The 23,849-nt window shown below is 45.1% G+C and overlaps 2 protein-coding genes across 6 annotated transcripts; both read left to right on the top strand.

Moving 5' to 3' along the window:
- The first annotated feature begins 776 nt into the window (after nucleotides 1–776).
- On the top strand, nucleotides 777–9,865 carry LOC117433419 (male-specific lethal 1 homolog). Of its 4 annotated transcripts, none has more exons than XM_034055672.3 (11): nucleotides 777–946; nucleotides 1,047–1,117; nucleotides 1,233–1,355; nucleotides 1,513–2,414; nucleotides 3,584–3,798; nucleotides 3,981–4,354; nucleotides 5,137–5,201; nucleotides 5,351–5,418; nucleotides 5,718–5,842; nucleotides 6,215–6,287; nucleotides 8,033–9,865. In XM_034055672.3, exons 4-11 carry the CDS (start codon nucleotides 1,632–1,634, stop codon nucleotides 8,121–8,123), a joined length of 1,794 nt encoding a protein of 597 aa, XP_033911563.1. In that variant the 5' UTR covers nucleotides 777–946; nucleotides 1,047–1,117; nucleotides 1,233–1,355; nucleotides 1,513–1,631; the 3' UTR covers nucleotides 8,124–9,865. The 4 variants fall into 4 exon arrangements, with proteins under 4 accessions (XP_033911563.1, XP_033911565.3, XP_033911564.1 ...); XM_034055674.3 differs by adding an exon at nucleotides 6,816–6,877 and having other exon boundaries at nucleotides 777–1,117; XM_059006657.1 differs by having other exon boundaries at nucleotides 800–818.
- Nucleotides 9,866–10,615: 750 nt separating this feature from the next.
- LOC117433235 (protein CASC3-like) lies at nucleotides 10,616–21,281 on the top strand. 2 transcript variants are annotated; one of them, XM_034055334.3, is made up of 14 exons: nucleotides 10,616–10,849; nucleotides 12,214–12,241; nucleotides 12,658–12,707; nucleotides 12,812–13,003; nucleotides 13,797–13,948; nucleotides 14,397–14,573; nucleotides 14,848–15,589; nucleotides 16,437–16,611; nucleotides 17,445–17,506; nucleotides 17,862–17,970; nucleotides 18,338–18,436; nucleotides 19,138–19,343; nucleotides 19,531–19,694; nucleotides 20,463–21,281. In XM_034055334.3, exons 1-13 carry the CDS (start codon nucleotides 10,649–10,651, stop codon nucleotides 19,663–19,665), a joined length of 2,328 nt encoding a protein of 775 aa, XP_033911225.3. In that variant the 5' UTR covers nucleotides 10,616–10,648; the 3' UTR covers nucleotides 19,666–19,694; nucleotides 20,463–21,281. The 2 variants fall into 2 exon arrangements, with proteins under 2 accessions (XP_033911225.3, XP_058862637.1); XM_059006654.1 differs by having other exon boundaries at nucleotides 16,437–16,620.
- Nucleotides 21,282–23,849: the final 2,568 nt, after the last annotated feature.

The following is a 23,849-nucleotide window of genomic DNA, read 5'->3' as shown; positions in this document are numbered from 1 at the left end:
TGACTGACTCACTGTGTGTGACCTTGAGCAAGTCACTGAACCTCCTTGTGCTCCATCCTGCGGATGAGATGTTAAATCAATGTCCTGTTGTAAGTGACTCTGCATATAATGCAGAAACACCCACCTCTCCTAATCTTTATATGTTCAATCCAAAATGTATGCTGCTGCAAAAGAGGATTGTGGGAGATGTAGTTTTGGTGATAAAACTACAGTCCCCATAATCCTCCGGGGCTCTTGATTCAGTTGACTACGCGGTATGAACGTTAATGAATACAAACGCAGTTACATGATTGGATTTTTTTTTTTTTTAATGAATCGAGAATTACAGAAACACGCTGTCTGGTTTGATACTTTATATAGGCTAAAACTAATACTACTAATATAAAAATGATATAAAAATAATAATAATACTAATATGATACTAAATTTAGCTCTTTAAAAGGATACATTTGGAAAAAAAATACAGTAGCATATCAACATTTTAAAGGTCTCCGTTTATATAGGGGTAACTGCAGTGTGCAAAAAAAAGTACACAAAAGTTTTTTTTTTTTTTTAAATATATATATATATATATATAGGTACACCCAATGTAAATAATTGATAGACACAAATGATATATAACTATGTTTATACACACCCACGCCTTTGCGGTAATGCTTTGTGTCGCTCGGAGTTTTTTTTATCGACAAACTCTTTCCTCCCCTTTAACAAACAAAACAAAAAATGTTGAGACGCCGAAGCCCCGCCCCCCTCCCCGCTGAGTGAGTTGCGCATGCGCCTTGAGAGGCGCTTGAAGGGACTGAGGAGCGAGGCTGTAGGTGAGACAGGCAGAGACATGGGGAGGCGGGGGGAGCTGCGGAAAAACACCGAATTGAGCGGCTATTGAGGGCACGGACCGTGAAAAACTGAGCAGGAATACAAAATACCAACTTCAGACTCCCAGGAGGTGTGCGTCGCCGATCCGTAGAGCGTTCAAAACGTGGTTAAAAAACACTACCAAAAATAACTGTTATTGTTTTGTTTTTTTTTCCCCTCATCTTGGCAAGATCTAAAATGGAGGAGAAGCGGTGACTGAAATCCACCTCTTTTTTTTCTTCTTCTAAGACAGAAGGACGAGGTAAGTAGTCGAAGCCTTTGATTTTTTTTTTTTGTTATTCATGTTTATTGTAATATTTGAAAATGTACGTTTTATATTATAAACGGTCGGTGTTTTTTTTTTTGTTTTTTTGAAGGCGCGTTTCTCTCGTTCCTGTGTGCGCGAGGGTGAGCAGACGCAAAATGGAGGCTTCGTCAGCCTTCCGATGTGTTGTGTTTCAAACGCGGTTATAAACACCATGATCGGGGTGTACGAGCAGGTAAGACGGGCAGCTGGATAGAGGTACGTGTGTTAAAGACCCCCCCCCCCCCCCAGCGAAGGGGTTTTCTCGATAAATTCATACGGGACGATTCTAACCCCTTTTTGAAAGTCGCCAGTATTGATGTGAGTGTGACTCTTTTTTTTTCTCTTTGCAGCGCGGAGGTTTTTGAAAGAACAACAAAAAACAAGATTTTTTCCACGGACATACATAAAAACCCACCCAGACTTCTGTAAAGAGCGGGTGGGTGGGTGGGGGGGGAGAGGGGTGTAAATCATGACTATGAGATCCACGGTGTTTAAACCGGGAAGCCTCAAAATTGAGAGAGATTTGAACCCGGAGAAGCTCGACTTTGAAAAGGCGCAAAGCGGTGGCTGTGCCGCTGCTCCAGCCGCCGCCGCGGGCGGCATCAGCATAAAGCGAGAACCGGGCGAGCTGGTCCTGGAGGCCGGCCACGGTGGCGGTTTGCCCGTCGTGCTGGGCAACATCCACAACAGCGCCAACCAGCACCCGCATTACCATAGTAAGAGCCGCAAGCTGAAGGATTACAACGCCAATAGTAATAAAGCCGGCAGCCGGACCCTGAGTGGTGTTGCAGGGCTGAACAAAGCGCAGGGGGTGTGCCTGGGTCTCGGGCAGGAGGAAAACTGGATGAGTTTTGGGGGGGGTGATAATAGCAACAAGCAGATGGGAGGTGACGGCGCCCAGGCCAAGAACAGAAATGTATTCGTAACGGGACAGACTGACAATAATATTAAGACTGCAACGACTACTTCTACTGGTGCCCCGGTTAACACGACTGCTAACGTTAATAACAACTCGAGGGAGCTCGGGGGTACCGACGCAGCGGCGGATAGGGCGGCCGGCGGAGCGGGGTCTTTGGAGCTGAACATGGAGGGCAGGTGGAAAAACGCGAAGAAGAACCCGAACCACAGTCCGACCCAAGCGACCTGCCTCCGACAGATCCTGCTGCTGCAACTGGACCTGATCGAGCAGCAGCAGCAGCAACTGCAGGCGAAAGACAAGGAGATCGACGAGCTGAAATCCGAGAAGGAAACGGTACGCAAGGGGTTCATTTAAAGATGCAGTACTGTATTGTAATCGCGATGAGGGTTAGAGAGGGGCTTGGTTCCAGGTTCGATTCCAGCCACTGACTCCCTGTGTGTGTGTGGGACCCTGAGCAAGTCACTGAACCTCCTTGTGCTCCGTCCTTTGGATGAGACGCAAAACAAACGAGGTGCTATTGGGAGTGACTCAGCAGCAGCAGCAGCAGCTGTGACGCATAGCTCGCCCCCTAGTGACTAATAACAACACTGCAAAATGGTCTACAGCCAGCACTTTACCTGTTTAAAAAACAAGAAATGTTGTGTTTTATTTATTTATTTTTTTCCTTTTTACTGAAGTTAATTGGTTTTAGCAGACTGCAGAGTTCAGTGAACCTAAGGTGCCAACGAAAACAACTAGCATTTATAAAACCGCGGGTAATAATAATCATCATCATCATCATCATCATCATCATAATAAAAAAATAATAATGATGATGATGACGATGTGTCAGGATCATGTTTATTAGATTAACTGATATATAAACGTCAGCTGTCAAGACCTCAAAAGTTTCTTCAGGTTTTTATTGGGAATGTAGCTAGTAAATCCAAGCGTGATGTACTAGTGTCAGAATATTGCTGTCCACTCACTTACTCCCTAATGAAACTGCAAATCGCAGTGTCTGAAAAGAGAGAGAAATGTAATACCCTTTGTTTTGTATGTGTATATATATATATATATATATATATATATATATATATATATATAGCTCACCATTTAGTGAGGTCTGGCAAGCACAGATTACTGTAGTATTACCGGCTGAGAAAAAATTAGTCTAATCAGTTGGCTTGGCAATAAAACCAACATGCTGTACTAAACATACACTAGAGATTTGATTTTCGTTCTGGTGATTTCTCCCACCTCTATAAGGGTAAAGGGATGGAAATAAGACTCCTTTTGCAGAGCTGTTTCACCCATTCCAGGTTTTACTACCAGCTTGATCAGCCCCACTCTATAGGTATAACACGGTCAGGTGTGTCATACTAAACTCGCAGTGAAACCAGGAGTGGATCAAACTGCTCTGCAACAGGAGGCCTTATTTCCATCCCTGTAGCTAAACAAAGGGCACACGGAAACCCTGGACCGTTTTAAATAAGCGATCCTGTTTCTTGTTTCCCTGGCAGCTGCTGGCTCGGATGGAGCGGATGGAGAGGAGGATGCAGCTGGTGAAGAAAGACAACAGCAAGGAGCGGCAGAAGCTGTTCCAGCCCCTGGAGCTGGAGGGACTGGGGGCGGAGTCGGAGCACAGCGAGAGGGAGGAGCCTCAGGAGGGAGGGGCCGAGACCCCGCAGCTCCCCTCCCCGAAACCCATGCCCTTCGGACGTGGGGGGCACAAGCGGTACGTCGGGCAGGGATGGCTCTAAGACGGTGGTGACTTTACACCACGAAAGAGGATCGGAGATTGTGGGAAAGGGCTTTTGATTTGGTTCATGAGACCTCGCTGTGTTCAACACCAGCGTAATGTATTTGGGGAACGGGGGACATAATGTCACTGACCTCTTATCTATTTCAATCCCGCAGGAAGTTCGGTTTCTGGAATTCAAAGACCCCGGTCAAGAAGCTGACGGCCGAGTTCACGAAAGCAAGGGGCAAGACCCCCAAGTTCTCCCTGCTGAAGGAGTCTGAGGCCGGGGGGTCCCCTTTTCAGTGGGAGCTACGCAGCAAGGAGACCCCCGAGAAGGCGTGTGCGGCCGGGAGGGTGCAGGGAGACGCCCCCACACCGCTCAAGGGGAGCCCCCTGAGCCCGCAGCCCCGGGAGGAGCCTCGCAGCTCGGGCGTGGAGCCGGAGGAGCTGCCCTTCATGTCCACCACGGAGATGTACCTGTGCCGCTGGCAGCAGCCGCCCCCCTCCCCGCGGCGCAAGACCACCAGCAAGAAAGAGGAGAGCGTAGCCAGTGAGTCGCACCCTCCCAGCAGAGAGAGTCGGGATAGCATACAAATACATATTCTCTCACTCTCTCACGTTTTGTACGCCTACTGTATCTAGCGAATGAATGTGCGTGGAATGGGAATTTATTTTTACAGTCACTGAACCTTTTATTTTATTTTTGTTTTAATTTTTTTATCTCTGTTCTCCTGCCTTAAGGCTGCTGCACACACTGTCCGGCCAGTGAAGCTGTGCAGAATAGAACCTGTATACCAGGGCGGCACTGGAGCAGCACGAAATAAGTAGGGTTGAGTTCTGTTTTTTGCGATTTTGACACGCGTCAGCTGGGGCATTGAGCAATCAGTGCACATCTTCAATGCACGCGGTCCAGCAGGGTGAAGCAGCATCCAAAATGACAGAGGAAACAAGAATACTTGCCGTTGAAAAAATACCCAGCTCTTTATGACAAAGGGCATCGCAGTTATAAAGAGACAGATTTGAAAGACATACCATAAGCCTGGCGTGTATGATTTATTGCCATATATGTTGAAATACCGTCGGAGAAGACGCTCCTAATTTCCAGTCTTGGTCATAGTTTTTAGTCAATAGCAATTTTGAACAGTTGTATAGATCTGGCAGTTTTCAGACCTGTCGCCTCTGTGTCTCGCTTCTGGGGTGTGTGGTCATGTCGCCACACACACCAATTAAAAAATCGCATCGCGTGTGGTGTGTGGAGACCTTTAGAAGTGGACTGTCAGAAAATTTGTAAGGTTGTTTTTAATTACATTTTTTTCTCTGATCTCCTCTCAGTCCCTTCCTGGAGAGAGCACTCTATGGAACCCTTGAAAGAGGTGTCTCCCCCTGATTTCATAGAGGTAAGACGGGCTTCTATTGAAAACAAGATGAGAAACCGAACTGCAGTAATTCTGCAATCGTTTATTTATGGGTTTGTAAAAAGCTCGGGGCTGTGTTTAGAATAAGCAAACCAAATAAAAATAATAATAGTGTTTTTTTCTTTTTCTAGAATTTGGATGACAGCGTCTTTTTGAAACGTCACGCGAAGCTGGAATTGGATGAAAAGAGGAGAAAAAGGTCAGTTCTTTTCTTCAAACTAAAAAAAAAACAAAAAACTGTTTTGATCGGATCAATCTGTACCCAGCCGGGATGTAAAACTCTACGTGGAGATTTTTAATCCTGTGTGAATAAACAAGTCGCCTTGAAATTTAGTCCCAGGCAAACCACACACTTCTGTGTCAAAACCATAGGATTACCACGGCAAAAGTGCTTGAGGCAAATAATTGCATGTTTGTTTGTTTCTTTTTTTTTTTTTAATTCTGTGAATTCTGCGAGCTTTGTCGAATGGCTCCTGATTGCTGTGTGTTTGTGCGCAGGTGGGATATCCAGCGCATCAGGGAGCAGCGCATGTTTCAGCGGCTGCAGCAGCGCATGTACAAGAAGAAAGGCATCCAGGAGTCTGAGCCAGAGGTGTCCTCCTTCTACCCAGAGACTGACGATGGTACGAGGGGGAGAGGGGAGCGGAGGGTGGGGGGAAAGGGTGAGAGGCAGGAGGGGAGCAGAGGAAGGAGGGGAGCAGAGGAAGGAGGGAGAGAGAAGCGGAGCAAGGAAAGGCTGTAGTCAGTACCCAGGGGTTAGGAGAATAGAGGAGCCTTGCTTTGAAGTTCAGATAATAGTCATTTCCGGGACTGGGTGGGGGGTAAGGAGGTGGTAAAAAAATTACACCTGTTTATTTGTGTGTTGGGTCCCTGCACATGAATTCAAAGATCTGTGATATTCTAGTGTAGGCACAAGACATTTTAGGTATGTGTGTATTTATTTATTTATTTGTTTGTTTGTTTTAATCCTCTGTTTTGTCTGTGTCTCTGTCCAGTGGAGTCCCTGATGATCACCCCTTTCCTGCCTGTTGTAGCATTCGGACGACCCTTACCGAAACTCACACAACAGTAAGTCCCGCCCCCTCCCCGCCGTTATTCCGTTTCATTGGTTCGGTGGCTTCCAATCAGCAGCCTTCTCGTCATTTACCCATTTGGAAACTGCGGGGATGGAAATAAGACTCCCATGGCACAGCACTTTGATCCATTTTACTAGGAGTTGACGCATCTGAGCTTGTTTTGGTAAATGGGACTTCAAAATCCTGTCGGTACTGTAAACCCCCACATACCGAAAAACAACTTTAATCGCAGGAATCTTTGGCCTCAAACGTCAGACTTGTTGGCACACGCTTGTATTACGATATTGTTCTTCCTTTATCGCCTGCATGTGTTGCACTTTGAGTGTGGTCTTGGCTCCACCAGATAAGTCCTGTGAGGTCCTGCCAGCACTGAAAGGGTTAAACAAACTGGGCTGCATCTCACTGTGAGGGGGATCAATAACAAAGATTAAGAAGTCCTGGAGGGTTTATGGAAGGCACTCTATAGAAGCGTGATGAGTGAGGAGCTGTTTCAATGTTCGTAAATTTTATATATTTCAAGATGGTATCCCGGGGCCGCAGAGGGGCTTATGAGAGTTTCACAGAAACAGCAGCCTTCGAAATGCAAGTACAAAAACACCAACACCCTTATTTATATTTTATTAATACATGTTTAGGTATTTCTGTATCAGTTGTTTTATTTTACTGTCTGCTGCGGCTGTGTTATCCACAACTCCCAACAGGGCAAAATTAAATAAAATAATGTAAATACTGAAACAAACGTAATGATTTAGATGAAGGACGCTTCAACCCAGAAGTCTGTTTTTTTTGTTTTTTTTTCCATTGAATTTAATACTTTCAATATTTTTAAATGTATGTCTTGTATCGAGGATGGAGTTAAGACTCCTGTTTTCTTAGCAGTTTGATCCGTTCCTGGTTTTACTAGGAGTTTAATAAGCGTGTTGCCTGTACACACTGGCTAATCAAGCTGGTAGTAAAACCTGGAATGGGTGACACTGCTGTGCAACAGGAGCCCTGTTTCCATCCCTGATTGTATGTAGGGTAAATGTTTTGCTGTGTTGTCTCGTTTTTAACTTAAAGCTGTTGATTTATTTAACATCAGGGGTGCAAAGTGAAACTACAACAAAAAGCAAAGGCTGAAATAACACCTTCATCGCACACAACGTATTTTACAGGTTGTTGCCTGCTTGCATTGCACCATTTAAAAAAATTATATATTAAAATGTGTAAGTGTATTTTTGCTTTTGTGCTTGCTTCAGAATAGTAGTAGTCTCTACAGTGTGTTTAAAAAGTGAAAAATAAATTGTAGTAAATCTGGGGAGTGGCTCAATCACTCCTGAATTGATTCATTTCCCGGGGTGTAGTTAATTCTTTTTCAATTTCCAGTTCCTTTTTTTTTTTTTTTTAATCAATTTTCCAATTCCTGTCCCCATTTCCTCTTTTAATGAATCCCAACCCATCATTGAGCAAAACTGCACTTAGCCGTATCCTGTTAAAATGAGCTTCACAGAGGCAACACGTGACTTAACTTGACGTCACTGTTGGTAAATTTAAATTGGCTTTGATTAAAAGCAGTTTAAACAATCGCAGTGATGTCTCTAAAGTATCAATTCCAATTCCTTCAAAGGGTTTGGTATTAGAATTGGGGAATTTATTAAATAAAAAACTGGAATTGACCTCAGCCTAGATCCTATCCCTTCCCAGGCATTGGGAATGTCCCTTCCTCTCCTCCATGCTTTTCCCTCTGTCTCCCTCCAGGAATTTCGAGCTTCCCTGGCTGGATGAACGAAGCCGCTGTCGGATTGAGATGCAGAAGAAGCAGACCCCACACCGGACCTGCCGGAAGTGAGGAAGAGGCTTTCTTCATCTCCTCCTCCTCCTCCTCCTCCTCACGCTGTTTAGACAGAGGGGCAATTTATATATATAATATATATATATATATATATATATATATATATATATAAAAAGAACTAAGCAGGACATGGACAACATCTTTAAGATGACAAAAAAACATGTGAATAATTTAATTTAAAATAAATACAGAAAACGAACAAAAGCTTACATAGCGGGTGAATCTCAGTGTTCGGAAGAGAATGGAGTGTTCTGCCAACCTCCCTCTCTCCTCCACTCTTGTGCTAATAAATAAACCTGGATGTGTTCTTAATGTCTTAACGTGAGAGACGGAGGAGAGACGCGTGACAAGAGCCCTGGGCAACCGTTCTGTTCTGCTTTCGTTTTTCGTTTTTTCTGTGCTTTTCAGTGGTTGTTTTTAAAGGATAAAAAAAAAAAAAACTATGAAAAGTCCATTTCTATTCTTGCTCAGCAGAAAAACATCTTGACTGGAATATGACAAAACAAGGAAGAAAAGGCAAGCCTGTTTTAAATTTTTTTGAAGCACCCTCGATGACCCTGCATATCCCATTTATTTTTGTTAGTGGATTTTCAGGTTTAATCTTCTTTTTAAAGTTCCTGTTGACAGCTTCAAACGGAGTTGGAAACAGATGTGGTGTTGATGTTTTTGGGTAACCTCAAGTTGCGGGAATGTAAATTAAATTAATAATGCACGCATATACGCTAAAACAAACTAAAAGGCACTGCGAAAACAACGCAGCTACAGACTGCAGAACACCCGCCTCCCCCTCCCGTTTAACATCAAAAAAATAAAACAAAGATTATGCAACAGCGAACTTTTGTAACTGGAGAGAAGCTGTCATCGTCTGTTTCCTTTTCAACAGCTTGGGCACGTCGCATCGCTGCTGCCTTACAGGATGTTTAAAGCTGGATTGTTCTCAGTGTGCGGCTTTCTTTCTCTCTCCTATCTCTCTCTCTTTGCTCCCCTCCCCAAATCTCAAAGGTGAAAACCATCTGCAAGTAATAGTGTGCTGGCCCATCCATTCCTCAGTGTGGTTACAGGATTATCCACCCTATTTAAAGTGTCACTGGGGTAATGCATGTGGTCGCTGTGGAGGAAAACAGCTGGGGTGGGTGTTTGCTACTGTTCTACCTGCAGTAATGCTAAATTCTGGAACTTGGAAGAACGTTCAGGTCCAGAGCAGCTCATGAAATGGGGTTCTCACTGTCCTTGTAAGTGTGCAGTGAGAAGGTTTAGGGTGCAGCAGCTGCTTCAGTGCACGGCACACACCTCATGGGTGTTTTTACGTGTACAGTAGCTGTCTTAGTCTATTTGGACGCTTTTTTTAATGTCAGTGTCGGTGCAATGCTCGTTCTTCTGCCCTGTGCGTTCTTTGTTGCGTTAACAAGTCTTGGTACCATTGTCACCATCCTCGCTTTACCACGACGGAGAAAAGAAACAAAAGGGAGACCCGGAGGGGAGGGGAGTGGGTGTGAATTTGATCGCTTCTGTAAATAGCTTTCAGAAAACAACGTTGTAAATATAAGCAACACGTGTCTGTTTTTTTTTTTTATTTAAAAGTTCGAATTCTTTAAAAAAAATTTAAAAAATCTTGAGTGTTAACGTTGAGTATTCATATTTAAAAAAAAAAATGCTTGTATCTAAAAAAAAAAAATTGACAAAGGAATTGTTTTTTGTTTGTTTTTTTTACAATAAAATGGAAAAATAATTTGAATGCCTTCTCAGTCTCGTCAGTTCCTTTTTTTATATATATTATCTTAACTAGATAAATGTTTAGTAAGATCTTTGTTGTTTATTTATTTATTGTATTGCTTGTCCAGGTTGTATGAGATTAAGCTGTCCTGTATGTATGTAAACAATGCCATCTGAAGTTCAGCCGTGCATTTCCCAGTATTTCCACTAGGGGGCACGGTCTCCCAGTTTTTAGATGACAGACGGTTAACAGAATCGTGATTTTCTGTTCAACTCGACCGGGCTTTTGCAAAATCAATTCCTGCTGATCGGTCTGAAATGCACCGCTGCCCAGAATAGCGGGTCTCACACGGCGAGGGGCGAGGGTGTGGAATGGGCTCCCTAGCCACGTTGTTGAGGCACAATCACTGAGTTCAATCAGCAGCTGCTCCGAAGAACCGGACGAGTTTATATATGGGCTGAACAACCCCCACTTAAAGTTTTAAATACTGTCCACCTTCCGTCTATATAAAAGCAGGTTTACAAATTTAACAGAGGAAGTACCACATACAAAGCTTCCATCATTCTCCAATAGACCTTGACCGCAGCTGGCAGCTTTTGAAATGTATTGTGTACATGCTGTACCGAACAATATCAGCGGTCTTCACAAAGACTACATTTCCCAGAACCCAACGCGTTACACGCCACCCCGGTCGCCCGCAAGGCTCGTATCGCCAGGCGGTGCTTGTCGGGAGTTGTAGTCTTTTCCTCCTCCGCCCATAAGCCCGCGCGCGGCCGGTGATTGATGCCATTCGTTTTTTTTTCCCAAGATGGCAGACAGGCGACGGCGGCGGAAGCGCGCGTCCCAAGACAGCGAGGACGAGGAAGAGTCCGGTTCCGGTACCGAGAGCGCGGGATCCGGTCCGGCCTCGACGAAGAACCGGGCCAGGGTCCCCGAACCTGCGGTGGTGCCGCCGCCGCCGCCGAGCAGCGTCAGGGTCAAGGCAGACCGAGAGGGCGAGTCGGAGTGTGTGAGTCTCCGTCCACAGCACAACCAGACAGTCGTGTATTTTATTATCATTATTATTATTATTATTATTATTATTTTAATTCAGCGTAAACGAGAAATACACAGGCTGAGCTTGACAAGTCCAGACCGCTGAGCCTCGGGTTAACGTTAGAAATAACCCCGGGTAGAGCGAGATGTAGGCGGCGGAGTGACCATCCGCTGTGTGTTTACGAGCCAGCTGTAAGCTGGGACGGGAGAGGGGGCAAATACGGCTGCTTTAAAGGACCCCAAAAAGTAAAAAAATAAATCAAAATGTGTTGGTTTCTAAACACATACCGGATATGATCACGTATTAGTTTCACAGAATGCTGTCCACGAGTTTTAACAGCAATTGAGGGGCCGGCTTTCGTGAGTTTGGATTCGCGGTCCTGTGTTTGCAAGGGGTGCCCCTGACTGCAGTATTACTGCTAGACCCAGTTTGAAAAACCTGCCGCCCAACACACACACAGTGCGGCACCTCTCACCGGCTATTATTATTACATTTCTTAGCAGACGCCCTTATCCAGGGCGACTTACAATTGTTACAAGATATCGCATTATTTTTACATACAATTACCCATTTGTACAGTTGGGTTTTTACTGGAGCAATCTAGGTAAAGTACCTTGCTCAAGGGTACAGCAGCAGCGTCCCACACCTGGGATTGAACCCACGACCCTCCGGTCAAGAGTCCAGAGCCCTAACCACTACTCCACAAATGCTTGCTTGTGTGGTCTTTCCTTTGGACCCCCCCCTTTTAAGCTGCAACAAAAAATATTTACAAGATACCACAAGTTTTTATTTTTTTTTTAATAAATGTTAAGTTAAACAAGCATCATCACTGTGAGTTAATGTTGTGTTTTTTTTTTTTTAAATACATATTTGTTAACAAAACATTCAGTGCACAACAAACACGCCTGGGCTGTATGGTTCATTTTGAAGTACAATGCAGCATCATAATCCAGCTGTCTGTGTGTTTTTACACAGCTTGTGTTTGTAATATAATTTTTATTCTGACCCTCAGTGTGTGATTTTAAGCACTTTTGTTTTTTATCTTAGTCTGCAAAAGTTTTGGCAGAAAACAGATTGAAGATAAAATGTGTATTCTTACCAATAGTGTCTTATAAACGTCACTTGTTTACAATATAACATTTACTACGAGCTTGATTAGCCACGGTGTTTATAACCAACAAGCTCAGGTGTGTGTCTGACTCGTACTAAAACCAGGAATGGATCTAACTGCTGTGCAATGGGGATCTGATTCCCATCCCTGATGCACTTTGGGGGTGAGTTATTTACAGGAATGACCTGTGCGTAAATGTAACTGCTTTTTATTTTTCACTCTGCAGGAGAGCGAAGATGGTATTGAAGGCGATGGTAAGTACGCGAAGTGATTTGAATTTATTTATTTTTTCGGGGGGGGGGGGGAGGTAATTTCCCGCTTAACCTGTGCTAGACCGCTGGTAGAAATAACTGACACCCCCCCAGCACATAAGGGTTCATTGTGGATGCTATTGTCAGTCATTTCAGACAATAACTTGGTGTGGTTATTTATTATATCCTTCTTAATGATTACCAGGGATGGTACTAAGACTCCTATTTCATAACGGCTTCACCCATTCCAGGTCTTACTACCAGCTTGCTTAGCCCCAGTGTGTGTAGGTAACAAGCTCAGATGTGTCTTATTAAACTTTAGTAAAACCAGGAATGGATCACGCTGCTCTGCAACGAGGAGTCTTATTCCCAGCCCTGTTTCTGTTCACTGTATATAACCTTTTTGTGTTTCATTACAGCTGTCTTGTCTGATTATGAAAGTGCTGAAGAAAATGGCTCTCGCTCTGAGGTAGGTTGAACAAACTGTCCAAATAAAAGATAAGACAAAAGGACACCTGTTTTGAATGTGGAGGGGGGAGACCCACAGTGACGGCTTCGTTCTTTATCCTCCAGGAAGAGGAGGAGGAGGAGGAGGAGGGACAGGTGGGAGGAGAACAGTGCAGCCAGGAGGAGAGACCCAAGCAGCCGGCCGAGAGCGTGCCGGTCGCTGGAGAGGAGGTGACGGAAGCAGCCCTGAGCAAGGAGGAGAAGTCAGAGGGGAAGGGGAAGACGCTGGCAGGAGAGAGGCAGAGTGGAGATGGACAGGTACTCGCATCACTCTCGCACGCTTCCCCTCATCGATGTAGAAACAGATTCTCTGTGTAGAAAATGAAAATGTTAAGCTTCTCAGCTTCACAGACTACAAGGTGCCACGGAATTGTATTGTAAGTGGACGTATCGAACTTGCTGTCTTATTCAGTTTTTTATATTTGTTTTTGTATTACGCTTGCATTGAATGTAAAACCTGGGGCTGGCTCAAACTGGGGATTACATTAACTTTTTTTCTAAGCTTTTGTAGTTTTATTTATTCAATCATTTTGAAACGGCAATTCTAACCCGTTTTTCTGACTCTGTCTCTGTCTCATTCTCTCTCTCTGTCTGTCTGATTCTCTCTCTCTGTCTGTCTGTCTCTCTCTGTCTCTGTCTCTCTCTGTCTCTGTCTGTCTCTCTCTCTGTCTGTCTGTCTGTCTGTCTCTCTCTCTGTCTGTGTCTGTCTCTCTCTCTGTCTGTGTCTGTCTCTCTCTGTCTGTGTCTGTCTCTCTCTCTGTCTGTGTCTGTCTCTCTCTCTGTCTGTCTCTCTCTCTGTCTGTCTGTCTCTCTGTGTCTGTCTCTCTCTGTCTGTGTCTGTCTGTCTGTCTCTTTCTCTCTCCCTGTGTCTGTCTCTCTCTGTGTCTGTCTCTCTCTGTCTCTCTCTCTCTCTCTGTCTCTCTCTCTCTCTCTGTCTCTCTCTCTCTCTCTGTCTGTCTCTCTCTCTCTGTGTCTGTGTCTGTCTCTCTCTCTCTCTGTGTCTGTCTCTCTCTCTCTGTGTCTGTCTCTCTCCCCCCTCCCTCCCCCTCAGGAGAGCACAGAGTCTCCGGAGAGCAAGCCCGAAGACGAGCCTGGGAAGAAGCTGGACGATGACGAGGATCGGCAGAACCCAGCGTACATCCCCCGCAAGGGGCTGTTCTTTGAGCACGACGTGAGGGGGGCGGCACAGGAGGAGGACATGCGGTGAGGGGGGGGGAGGGGGGGCGATGTAGCGCTGGCTGCGTTTACTGATGGTCATCCAAAATGTGCCTTGGCATTTGTAAAGTTGAATTTGGTAAAAACAAAATTTTAGACAACTGCATAAAACAGCCACCTGAGGCTATCAAACTGGAGTGGGGGGTATTTATTTACTTAAATAGGTTCTTGTATTGAAATAGCTTTTTTTATTTTATTATTTCTGGACACACCTGAGCTTGTTGCCTATAGACACTGTGGTTAATCGAGCTGCAATTAAAACCTGGAATGGGTGAAACTGCTGCGCAACGGGAGTCTTATTAACATCCCTGCATGCACATAGCAAACCAGCCAAGCGGCAGCACTGAACATGCAAATAAACAGAGTGATTTCAATGTGCCTGAGATCTGCGAAGCTGTATGGAGTGTGTAAAGTCCCTCTCTCCTTCGCTCCACAGGCCGAAGGGACGTCAGAAGAAGCTGTGGAAGGACGAGGGCCGCTGGGTTCACGACAAGTTCCGCGAGGACGAGCAGGCGCCCAAATCCCGCGAGGAGCTCGTCTCCGTCTACGGCTACGATATCCGCCACCCGAGCGGGCCCTCTGACCTCCGACCCCAGCGCTCCCGCAAGCCCAGGTACCCGGGGGGGGGGGGGGCAAGGACACAAAGCCACTCCTTCACGAACAGCGGCTTGAACCCTGGTTCCGGGAGACCAAGTCTTGAGGCAACTTTACCGTATCAAACTGTAATTGAAATCGACGATGTGCTATAATTGCAATCACGCACCTGTGCCAAAGTTTAACTACAATCACATTTGAAATTGCAGTTCGTTCCGATTTTCATTGCACTCCAGATCTGCGAGTGTCTGTCTTCTCATTTACTAAGCAATATTTATTTCCTCCAATTCCAGGTACAGTGGCAGCCCCCCCGCGGGGCGGGATAAGAGGTGGAGTGACTCGGAGAAGCCGAGCCGCACTCCCTGGCAGTCTGGCACGAGCGGCAACGTCGCCAACCATCACCACCACCCCCCTCCCTCGCCACAGCCGCAGCACGGCGCGCCCCAGTCCTCGCGGCCTTACGAGGGGGGCCGCAACTCCACGGGGGGGTCCGGGCGTGTCGCCCAGCAACCGCGCACCTTCCAGAACAGCAGGACTGCCCCCAGCAACTCCCCCTCCTCCCCTTATTCACCGCACGGAGAAGGACGCACAAACGTCAAGCTTGTGGGACAGCACAGTAACCGCGAACGAGAGCGCGCCAAAAACTACAGCAACAGCCACCGCACCCGCTCCGAATTCCAGCCCCCCCGGCATTCTCCCAACGTGGTGGTGGAGGAGTACCGGGATGAAGGGAACGAGGAGGAGGAAGGAGAGGCTAGGGAGTATTATTATTATCCCAGACAGTCCCAGGAGAGGGATTTCCCGGCTCAGTCCCACAGGAAGGAGGAGGAGGAGGAGGAGGAGAGCACCCTTCCCTCCCCTCTCCCTCCGGCTCCGGAGCCCACGCCGGTACCCGAAAGGACTGTGGAAAAGAAATCGTATTCCCGAGCCAGGAGGACCCGGAATAAGGCCTCGGAGATCGGGAAGCAGGGATCGGTGGAGGAGACCCTGACCCCCCTGCAGCCCGGGGAGGCCCAGCTGGACTCGCCTGCTCAGGTTAGGGGGTCCGGATTGATCTGATTCACACTCTGGGTTTTTCATTCGTTCTGAGCAGTTTGAGTGCAATACAGCATTTCATTTAATGTGGTACAAGGTTTTTTTTGGTTTTTTTTAGATTTAATTTTTTTTTTAATCTTTTATAGTATGGATGTTTGACTATTTATTTCAAACTTGTGGGTAAATAGAAAAAAAAAAAAAAAAATACATGGTTTGGTTGTTTTTATTGACTCTGCATAGCGCCACCTGTCTGCCACGGTCGGTAATCATCTAGCTGGTAAGAGAAGGCTGCGTTTTGGATATGAACTGTTTCAGCACTTGAGAGATGGAAAGAGACTGCCCCAGGAAAAGGGTGCTGCACTGTAGAAATTCATTCCTCGGGTTAAAAGTTTGTAATAATATTATTGTGGCACACATACACCGAATCATACATGTCGTTATAGGCGTGTAACGGTTTGTCGTTTTATTGCTGAATCACGATGCTTTCTTTACACGGTGTATATGAATCGAGGTCTTGTATAGCGTGACTAAGTTGTAGTTAGAAAACAGGTGTTATTTTCTTTTTATAGCTGGTATGATTACCTCTCATTTAGTCTTCATTAAAATAAGGGGCTATTTTGTCACGATCATATCTGATCTTGTACATCCTGCAAGTATCCCCTCTGGACCGGAACGAGTATCGTGTTGTGATCTGCATGTCGTGATAATGTATCGCGACGAGCCTAATCGCGACTTTGTGTTGCGCTATTGAGAAGCCTCTTATTCCTGATTTTGTGTCTTCTGAGCTTCTGCTGTCATTTTTATTTTTTTTAACTCTGATTTATTATTTTATTTCTTTTCTATTCAGGTGCCCCCTCCTCAGATGGCCCAGCTGACCCCCCCAGGAGTGAAGGCGGAGTCCTGGGAGCCCCCCCTGGAAGGGGGCAGTGGGGGGCTGGAGCACGAGATGGCCCGCATGAACCTGGGTGCGCATCAGAGCTGGACTCCGAGCCAGCCTCCCTACATTCCTGGAGAGATGAGGGGTGAGTGGGGTAGGGAATTCTGCTTTTCTCCCTGTCGGGTGACTGTGTGGCTGTTATTATTTTTTAATACATATTTTCAAAAATGTCATTTTTTTTTTTTTGATTACCGTTAATTTAGTTAAGATTGATGCTAATCGGGGGGGGGGGGTCTGTGAAAACCAGCCGCTTGTCACCTGAAAGCTCCTGGTTTTCATTTGCAAGTCGCCTTGGACTCTGCCAAGTAAATAAATAAATAATCACAAACGGTTAGAAATAAAAAATATATATACACGTGCACACACAGACAGAGGAGTTCTGTTTATCCGCACGCTTGGGGGGTCACGGGTCCACGGGTGTGTGAAATCCGTGGCTAAATGAGATGTCATTGCGTGTGAATAAAATGCAGTAACTGGTAGCGTTTACTGGAGATGTATGCAGACGGAAGAATGTTTTTATAATTAGTTTACTTTGACAGTGATACTCCTAGCAAAAAAAAAATATTAAAAAAAAAAAAATTGTATAACAAATATACTACCAAAAAAAAAAAAATACTACAAAGCTACAAGATCATAAGACATTTTATGACGGGAATAAACTTTTCATCCCATCAGAACTCACAGTTCTACTGGAAACTGGCGTGTGTAGCAGCTAGAAATATCAGAAGTCTTATTCTAAATGAGGTGTGTGTGTGTGTATAATAAAAACTTATTGAGTAGTTGTTGCAAAAGTGGTTTGTCTCATTTTCAATCCTCTCTCCCACTCTCCCACTCTCTCTCTCCCACTCTCTCTCTCCCACTCTCTCTCTCCCACTCTCTCTCTCCCACTCTCTCTCTCCCACTCTCTCTCTCTCTCAGGCATCCCAAGTCAGATGCCCCTGGGAGCAGCCCCTCATCAGTACAGCAGGATTGACGACATGGTGAGTTTAATAATAATGTGTACTTAGCCCCACTTTACACAGCGCGAACATTAGCAGGTGGTTACATAACGTTTTTGGTCCAGGTGTTTGATATTCCGGGCTGGGTGGAGGTGTGCAGAACTTTGGTTTAAATGTTTGATGTTTTTTGTTTAGATTTGTATTTATTGAACTTCATAAAGATCTCTCTCTCGCGCTCTCTCTCTCTCTCTCTGTGTGTCTGTCTCTCGCTCTCTGTCTGTCTCTCTCGCTCTCTCTCTCTCTCTCTCTGTCTCTGTGTCTCTCGCTCTCTCTCTCTCTCTCTCTGTGTCTGTCTCTCTCTCTCGTGCTCTCTGTCTCTCGCTGTCTGTCTTCTCAGGGTGTGGGAGTGGGTCGAGCGAAGCGTTACTCCTCCCAGCGGCAGCGCCCTGTCCCCGAACCTGCAGCCATGCACATCGGCATCATGGAGGGACACTACTACGACCCGCGTGAGCACCTCCCTCCGTCTGTCTGTCCGTCCCTCCCTCCTTCCCGTCACGGAATTCAGTGACAAGCAGTTTCTCTATTTGTGTTTTTTGTTTTTGAATCGAGTGAGACTTCCAGTCCAGGTTCTCTTCCAGTAGCTCCTCTTTTGATTTCTCAAAAACAAACAAAAAAAAAAAAATGATATATATGTTGTGATAATGCATATTGCAATGAGGGGAATTGAAAAGAGCAATTAAATAAATGGTATGCAATTTATACAGAGATGTGTGCATACAGATGCATGTGGAGATGCAGGCTTAGGGGACTGACAGTTGATGCATGTTTGACCCCGTGTGTCTCCTTTCTTTCTTTCTTTTTCTTTCTCTACAGTACCTTTCCAAGGACCAATCTACACTCACAGTGAGAGCCCCGCCCCTCTCCCCCCGCAGGGCATGATGGTCCAGCCCGAAATGCACCTGGCGCACCCAGGTGAGTCGTGGAGCAGGGTGTCCCACTCAGCCTCTTCTGGTTTTCACACCAACTTAAGCTCTCAATTAACGTTAATTGAGATCCCATTATTTGTTCAATTACATATATTTCAAAGAAAACAAATTGAGGTATTTTTAAAGTTGATTTCAAAAATGCCTTTGATTTAAGGCACACTACCTGGAAACATGTTGTGTTAAATTTGTCCATTTAATGAAATTAGACCAATGAAGTAACTGAGTGCTGGGGGTGGAACAAAAGCCAGAAGACACTGTGCCCCCCCCCCCCTCCAGGAGCTGAGTTGGACACCCCTGGCTTGGATACTGCAGGGAATAAGACTCCTAAGTCTCTAGTCTTTGTAAATCGCCTTGGTTAAAGGCATCTGCTAAATAAAACAAATGATGATACTACTGCAGAGCAGTTTCATCCGTTCCAGGTTTTACTGCAAGCTCGATTAGCCACAGTGAGTATAGGTAACAAGCTCAGGTGTGTGTGTGTGTGTGTTTACACTCCTAGTAAAACCAGGAATGGATCAGACTGGAGTCTCATTTCCATCCCAGTAGGAGACTAAATCATCACATTGTGGATTGTTTAGGGTTTTGTAAACCCTTTTACACATTTTTCAGATCTATTCAACAAGGCATTTTAATCAAATCAGCCCTTTTAATTATTACATTTTTATTTTTTTTCTCCTCCTGTTGCAGGTCTGCACCCCCACCAGCCCCCCGCCCCTCTCCCGAACCCGGGTCTGTACGCTGGCCCCCCCGTCTCCATGTCTCCCGGACAGCCCCCCCCAGGACCGCTCCTCGCACCCACGTACTACTCCCCCCCAGGGGTCATGACCTTCAGCAACACAAACTTCTCCTACCCTGCTGGGGCCACACTGCCTCCCATGTACCCCAACCCTCAGGTAAGTACACCCCCTCGAACCCCAGCCCTCCGGTAGGTTTTAAGTATATAGTTGAGTTTGAGATGTGATGTTTATTTTTTATGGCGTATGCATGCGGTTTTCTCTGTGGGTGACTGTATCTCTCTCTCTCTCTCTCTCTCTCTCTCCTCTCTCTCTCTCTCTCTCTCTCTCTCTCTCTCTTTCTCAGGTGTACGGCGGGGTCACGTATTACAGCACGGTTCAGCAGCAGACTCAGTCCATGCCCTCCCCGCCTCGCAGGACCTCCCAGCCAGTCTCCATCAAGCCCCCTCCCCCCGAGGTCCCGCACCTGCTCCCGGAGTAGAGCTGCCTGCCTGCTGACCTTCTCAGGGGGCAAGTCTCGCTGCAAATACCACTGCACACGCACACACAGGGCAGGCTGGGATCACTCCCACTGCACACGCACACACAGGGCAGGCTGGGATCACTCCCACTACACACGCACACACAGGGCAGGCTGGGATCACTCCCACTGCACACGCACACACAGGGCAGGCTGGGATCACTCCCACTGCACACGCACACACAGGGCAGGCTGGGATCACTCCCACTGCACACGCACACACAGGGCAGGCTGGGATCACTCCCACTGCACACGCACACACAGGGCAGGCTGGGATCACTCCCACTGCACACGCACACACAGGGCAGGCTGGGTTGGCTCGCACACGCAGACACACGCTCGCACACACGGATCTGGACAAATGCTTTGTATCACCTAGAATAGGATTGAGACATCATTAAAATAAACAAAATACAAGTATTAACTAAAACTACCAAACAATGTTGTGAAGCGTCTACCGGAAGCCGTGATAGTGGTGAAGTATTAAATGTTGGATGTCACGTTTTTCAGTTTGTCGGTTTTGCAATTGAATATGTTAACGTAATGTTATTCAGTGTTGGTTCATTATGGGGGTGATGCAAAACGTTTGGCCGTAGCTGTACATATTATTATTTGTGTCTTTTTAATTTGAGGTATTTTCCATAATAAAGTTCATTTCAGTATTGTGGGACAAATTTTTATCTTGCACACTCCAGCAACTAATAATAATGTGTGTCCGTATGTGCAAATAAATATATAGAATGTATTTATTTTTTCAGGATGTGGAAATGGTAAATGAGATTAGCAGCACCAAGACTGGGCAGAGAGCTTTCAATATGGACCGGACTGGATCACCCCAGGCAGAATCCTTTTATTTACTTACAGTTTTTTTTTGTTTACTGTCTCTCAGAACCCCTCCATGCCTCTCTCCCGTCAATGTAATCTCAGAATTAAGTCTCCTTATGCAGAATGAAGCTCCCACACTCAATGCAGCCTTATCAAAGCCTGGGAGTTTTGTTGGTTAAAGATTCCTGCATGGTTTTACTTTCCGTGCCCCCCCCAGCAATGAAGAGGTATTGCAGCAGCCCAACACCCATTAACTTATTTAAACAAAAAACACTTTCTTTAGCTAAAATACCAATATAAAACCGCGGCAAAAACTATCCAGATCTTTTTTCTTTCTGTGTAGTTTAATAGCTAACGTGTATAAAGAGAACTTTAGTTTCTAAATAACTCAAGTCAAATAGAGACCGTGTTTGGGCTTGGTGACTAGGCTGTGTTTCACCCTCGGCTGTTACTTTGGCATTGTGTTCGATGTCTGATTGCAGACAGGCGCTCATGTAGTTGCAAATGCTTGTCTAGTTTCTGTTTTTTAGTTTTTTTTAATATAATTTATTTTTCATTATTAAAGGCGGGGGGGGGGGGGTGCAGTTACTATGAAGTGAAAACTGTAGATGTTTTAATTTCTCTCTAGTCGATTTTTGTACTAAAAACCAGGTGCTGTGAAAAGTATTGCAGTATAAACCAGTATCTGTTAATGTTTGAAATAAAAAAAATATATATGATTAAAGAGAGAGAGAATAATGTATTGTTTCTCTGCCTTCAGTTGTGTTATTATTTTGACATATCGCTCAGAGGGACTCTACATTCTCTCTCTAGACCTATTGACACTGTGCGTTTAGTTTTATTTTATAGAATTTGTAATTTTTTTTGGGGGGGTGGGGGGGTGCAGAGTATTCTTGAACAAAATAATAAAAATAATGTAAATCTTGTTTGTTTTTTTGTTTTTTTCCTCAGCTACTTTATTCATATGTTGTTGTAATCTTAACCCTGTTGATATTGAACAAGATATTCGAGTGGAGAGAAATCAGGGGAAAAACGGCCAGTTGGATGGATTGCATTCTGCAGTCGGATCTGTTCATAAAACACTATTAACTTTTCACCTTGTGATTGATAAGTCACCCTTTAAAACAAATGTGTTTTTTATATACAGTACTGTGCAAAAGTTTTAGGCAGGTGTGAAAAAATGCTGTAAAGTAAGAATGCTTTCAAAAATAGACATGTTAATAGATTATATTTATCAATTAACTAAATGCAAAGTGAGTGAACAGAAGAAAAATCAAAATCAAATCCATATTTGGTGTGACCACCCTTTGCCTTCAAAACAGCATCAATTCTTCTAGGTACACTTGCACAAAGTCAGGGATTTTGTAGGTATATAGTCAGGTGTATGATTAAACAATTATACCAAACAGGTGCTAATGATCATCAATTCAATATGTAGGTTGAAACACAATCATTAACTGAAACAGAAACAGCTGTGTAAGAGGAATAAAACTGGGTGAGGAACAGTCAAACTCAGCTAACAAGGCGAGGTTGCTGAAGACAGTTTACTGTCAAAAGTCATACACCATGGCAAGACTGAGCACAACAACAAGACACAAGGTAGTTGTACTGCATCAGCAAGGTCTCTCCCAGGCAGAAATTTCAAGGCAGACAGGGGTTTCCAGATGTGCTGTCCAAGCTCTTTTGAAGAAGCACAAAGAAACTGGCAACGTTGAGGACCGTAGACGCAGTGGTCAGCCAAGGAAACTTACTGCAGCAGATGAAAGACACATCATGCTTACTTCCCTTCGCAATCGGAAGATGTCCAGCAGTGCCATCAGCTCAGAATTGGCAGAAAACAGTGGGACCCTGGTACACCCATCTACTGTCCGGAGAAGTCTGGTCAGAAGTGGGGCAGCAGTGTGGAGTAGTGGTTAGGGCTCTGGGCTCTGGACCGGAGGGTTGTGGGTTCAATCCCCAGTGGGGGACACTGCTGTTGTACCCTTGAGCAAGGTACTTTACCTAGATTGCTCCAGTAAAAACCCAACTGTATAAATGGGTAATTGTATGTAAAATAATGTGATATCTGTATAATGTGAAATAATGTATAATGTGATATCTTGTAACAATTGTAAGTCGCCCTGGATAAGGGCGGCTGCTAAGAAATAATAATAATAATAAGTGGCCTTCATGGAAGACTTGCAGCCAAAAAGCCATACCTCCGACGTGGAAACAAGGCCAAGCGACTCAACTATGCACGAAAACACAGGAACTTGAAATATTTGGCTGTAGCAGAAGGCACTTTGTTTTTGTTCTGCAGGCAACAGTGAAGCATGGTGGAGGTTCCTTGCAAGTTTGGGGCTGCATTTCTGCAAATGGAGTTGGGGATTTGGTCAGAATTAATGGTCTCCTCAATGCTGAGAAGTACAGGCAGATACTTATCCATCACGCAATACCATCAGGGAGGCATCTGATTGGCCCCAAATTTATTCTGCAGCATGACAACGACCCCAAACATACAGCGTAAGTCATTAAGAACTATCTTCAGTGTAAAGAAGAACAAGGAGTCCTGGAAGTGATGGTATGGCCCCCACAGAGCCCTGATCTCAACATCATCGAGTCTGTCTGGGATTACATGAAGAGAGAGAAGCAACTGAGGCTGCCTAAATCCACAGAAGAACTGTGGTTAGTTCTCCAAGATGTTTGGGCCAACCTACCTGCCGAGTTCCTTCAAAAACTGTGTGCAAGTGTACCTAGAAGAATTGATGCTGTTTTGAAGGCAAAGGGTGGTCACACCAAATATTGATTTGATGTAGATTTTTCTTCTGTTCACTCACTTTGCATTTTGTTAATTGATAAATATAAACTATTAACATGTCTATTTTTGAAAGCATTCTTACTTTACAGCATTTTTTCACACCTGCCTAAAACTTTTGCACAGTACTGTATATATATATATATAGATATCTAATCAAAGCCGTTTTAAAACACAGGGCACACACACACATAATAGCAGTGTGTTATGAAACATTATGTTCAAATAGACGCACCACCCAAATACAGGATGGATCTGTTTATATTCCTGTTTGTGAAGCTGACGGCGGCCACGTCTCTATTGGACGAGCAGCCTGTTAGGAGCGACTCCTCGTGTAAATAATGTGCAAGACGCGCATGCTAAACAATTAGATTTGAGCAGCCTGGTGTTTCGAAACATCCCCTTGCAACAACAAGTCGCATGAAGGTTTTGCAGAAACACGTGGTCTGGTGTGCTGAAGACTTGCCTCGCTGAGGACGGGGAGTCATTGTTGTATTAAGTGTAACCGCAAGAGGGCAGTGTTGTG

The sequence above is a fragment of the Acipenser ruthenus genome, chromosome 33 (assembly GCF_902713425.1).
Source record: "Acipenser ruthenus chromosome 33, fAciRut3.2 maternal haplotype, whole genome shotgun sequence".
Taxonomy (NCBI): Eukaryota; Metazoa; Chordata; class Actinopteri; order Acipenseriformes; family Acipenseridae; genus Acipenser; species Acipenser ruthenus.
The sequence above is the reverse complement of the archived record's forward strand: the minus strand, read 5'-3'. Positions and strand labels throughout refer to the sequence as shown.